Raw genomic sequence first — 3,826 nt, 5'->3', positions numbered from 1 at the left:
GTTGAGAGTTATAAAGTAAAGGTCAGTATAATGATTCCTGAAATATTCTATTCAAATATTATTGAATAAGTTTGTCCTTATTCATCAATATTTGAATAAAGAGGGGCAAGGCAGTTAGAAAAATAATGCTGCAGAGAATAAAAGATGAGTATACCCATACTTGGAGTCCTGGTGTGGTGCTGTGGGATAAAGCACTGCACTACAAGGTCAGTTTGAACCACAAGGTTGGCTGTTCAAACTCACCAGCCACTCCTGATAAACCCTATATAGGGTTGCTATGAATCAGAACCAACTGGATGGCACGCAACAAGAACATACCCCTATTTAGAAGTTTTGGTGTGGCACTGTGGGTTAATGTGCTGGATTGCAAAGTTGATTTGGACTGCAAGGTCCGAGTTCAAACTCATCAGTCGCTCCTTGGAAACCCTATATAGAGTCGCTATGAGTCAGAGACAACAACAACATACCCATATTTAGTCAGAGTCCTGGTGTGGCGTGGTAGGATGAGCACTCAACCAGAATGTCGATTTGAACCACAAGGTTGGTTCAAACTCACCAAACGCTTCTTGGAAACCCTATACAGAGTTGCTGTGAGTTGGAGCCAAGTAAAGAACAGCAATACCCCTATTTTGAATGTTTAGATGTGAACTGTTAAAGTGTTTCTGTGTTTTCTCTTCAGTGGCAATGACAACTGTTTAGATGTATAGAAATATTCTTATTTTGCTTCCAATTAATCCCTGGTTTGGAAGTGTAAAAATAAGGTTATTTCCTCCTTGGAGCAAATTAAATTTGAGGAAAACTTGTTAATAGAATTACACAGAGAAACTGTTACTTACGTCAAAACTGTCTTTTATGTTTTGTAAAATAAATTATTCATTCATGGTGATATGGTTCAAGTACCACAGGCTAAATAAATAACTGCATGTGTTTGTGGTTTCCCAGGAAGTAAGTTGCCAACATCCAGACTTGCTCTGCCTTGACCCGGCTTTGGTCAGTGCTGGCTGCCTGGCCAGCCTGCAGCAGCCTGTAGGCATCCTGCTGCTGGAGGAAACTCTGCTCCACTTAGATCCCCCCGAGCCTCCGAACAAGCGGACCCGAGGGACGCCCCGCCCGTCTCCAGAAGTCATCAGATGGATCGAGCTTGCAAAGTAAGCCTTGTGATTACAGCACTCTGTATAAATAACCACAAATTTGACCCAAGTAGTAAAGAAAGTGCTTTTTCTTGACAAGTGGGTGGCGCAGTTGACTGCTAACTACAAGGTCGGTGGTACAAGCCCACCAGCCGCTCCTCAGAAACCCTAAATCGGGTCGATATGAGTCAGAGCCTACTCAGCGTTGCTTCACAACAGCAACCACTAACCTAAACTTGTGGTTCAGCCTTGGAAAGGCTTGCTGTTCTCCGTCTGTGAAGATTGCAGCCAAGAAAACTCACAGAGCAATTTTACCCTGTAAGGTGGCCATGAACTGCAATCCACTCAACATGAACAGTTTTGGATTGACTTTAATATAGACAAACTTTGGCTCCATTTTGGAGCAAATGAATGAATAAAGGTGACAGTAACATTTCTGTGAAATGTCTTGAAACCTCTTGCAAGTGAATTCCATTCCATGAATCAAGAAACCTTGTCAGAACAAGGAGCATCTTGCTCGGGATAGAAAATTAATTAACCCTGCTTTATTAAGTGCTGTCAAGTCTTCTTATTTTAGCAGCCCAGTGTACATCAGTACAAAACACCAACCAGTCCTGCACCATCCTCACAGTTGCTGCTATGTTCAATTGAGCCCACTGTTGGTGGCACTATGCCATTCCATCTCAATGGCGGGCTCCCTCTCTTTTGCTGTTTCTTCACTTTGCCAAGTATGTCTTTCTCCAGGGACTGGTCATAAATGATTTTTTTTTTTTGGATTGAGATCATGAGTATAGTCATGTTTTTGTTTTTTACACCTACAAAACAAAAAATATATATTCATTTAAATGCCCATAGGGTGCAGTTTTCAAGCCAGCCTCCTGCCCTCAGGCATACAGCTTTTCTAAATCCATGGATCTAGAGTCCGCAGCTGCTTTATCTCTCACGCAATCTCCATCTCTGATGTTGCTGCTTTTCTAGGTAGGATCTCATGCTCCACTCATACTCTTCCTTCTTCTTGTCCTGGGATCCTCTGTTCCTGAAATCAAAGATTAACTACTCCCCCTTTTCATTATACATCTTCCACAATTATAGTTGTGACAATTGCAATTATCCTGCTAACAGTTGATCCATCACATCCTATCACCGTCATTCCCTATACTCTTTCACCAGAGCTATCAGAAAAAACGGAAAACTATTCAGTGGGGTGTCACCTCCATTCTGAAACTAAGAACATTCATGAAAGTTTTTAAGCCAGCTACTTAATACCTTTATTTTTGTTGTTATTAAGTGCCATTGAGTCGGTTCCTACCCATAGCAATCCTGTATAGGGTTTCCAAGAAGCAAGTGATGAGCTTGGACCACTGACCTTGTGGTTCAAACTGACCTTGCAGTCCAGCTCATTAACAGTCCCCCATTTTTATTGCCAGTGTCTACATTGCCTGTCCCTACCAACCCACTGCACTGAGAAAATGAACTTGATCCTTGATATGAAGAATGCTTCCATATTCAAAATTCAGTTGGAATTTTGAGCAGCTGCATCCATTAGTAAAGATGTTGTTGTTAAGTGACGTTGAGTTGGTTCCGACCCATAGCGACCCTGTACAGGATCTCCAAGGCTGTAAATCTTTACAGGAGTAGAACACCTCATCTTTCTCCCACGTAGCTAGTAGTTTCGAACTGCTGGCCTTAAGGTTCACTGCCCGATTCATAACCACTACGCTACCAGAGCTCCTTACAGTTCATCAAATTGTTGCAATTTACACTTGCTCACAGTATCAAGCATCTTTATCTTCATCTGGTCTAATTCTGGTAAGCTAGCCATCCAAGCTAATTAAAATGGGGACTAGCTGCAAGTTTGGGAGTTGACACATGTCTCCCTGCACTTCTGACCAGTTGACCACTTCACTCTCAGCTCTTGTCCCCAGTGACTTCTACCCATGGACTCGAGAGTTCACACATCTCCCTGAATGTCAGACCAGTGAGCCCTTCCTCTTCTCTCTCTCATCTCACTGTCCATGGGTGTCAATGGAACAACATCAGACTCAGCCCATGTCTACATTGCTGCATTTCCCCCACTTCCACTCATAAGTAGATCTGGGTAGTCTTCAGCAAGCATACTGGATCATTTGCAGGTTCCCTTTGAGTTTAAGTCTTAAGAGGGGTTTTTCCATGACTTTTCTTGCCTTGATGGCTCCAAATCAGCTAGTTTACTTGGTATTCTAATAGCCAAACAGTCTGCTTTTTTTTCTACTGGTCTTTCTTTCAGTAGTAATCTTCTGCTCTCCCTACTGTTCTGGTTGGTCTACATGTCTTTTCAAGTGGGAATGTTCCAGGTCAGAAGGTTCTGGGTTGGCCTCAGGATTCCACCCCGTATTCTACAAAACTTTAACAAGAAGCCTATTTTTCTGGGCAAATTCTAATTCCCCTGCTAGCAGATCCAATCAGTTATAGGCTGAAGATGGGCTTACAGGCATTCTGTAGTCATAATTCTCAATATTCATTTCTACAACACATAAATGTCTGTTTTACAATAGTAGGCCGAGAACCAGTATCCACAAGACAATCAAGCACATAAATACTTTTCCCCTCCTTTAGCCATTCAGACTAGGTCTTGATCCCTATATCACAGAACACTGTTGTTCCAGGGTTATGTATAAATTGCTATCTACCTCTCTCCTGGAGTCCTGGTGTGGCGC

General features: G+C 42.4%; 1 protein-coding gene across 1 annotated transcript in view; it reads left to right on the top strand.

Annotated features, from left to right (window-relative positions):
• PRKDC (protein kinase, DNA-activated, catalytic polypeptide) overlaps nucleotides 1-3,826 on the top strand; it is a 305,624-nt gene that overhangs the window by 181,243 nt on the left and 120,555 nt on the right. Inside the window, exon 64 of the mRNA XM_006860083.1 lies at nucleotides 943-1,148. Coding sequence (XP_006860145.1) covers nucleotides 943-1,148 — 206 coding nt within the window. The remainder of the gene's footprint in view (nucleotides 1-942; nucleotides 1,149-3,826) is intronic.

The sequence above is a fragment of the Chrysochloris asiatica genome, unplaced genomic scaffold (assembly GCF_000296735.1).
Source record: "Chrysochloris asiatica unplaced genomic scaffold, ChrAsi1.0 scaffold00036, whole genome shotgun sequence".
In the NCBI taxonomy this organism is placed as follows: domain Eukaryota; kingdom Metazoa; phylum Chordata; class Mammalia; order Afrosoricida; family Chrysochloridae; genus Chrysochloris; species Chrysochloris asiatica.
Note: the sequence above shows the minus strand (reverse complement) of the source record. Positions and strands in the feature narration are given on the sequence as shown.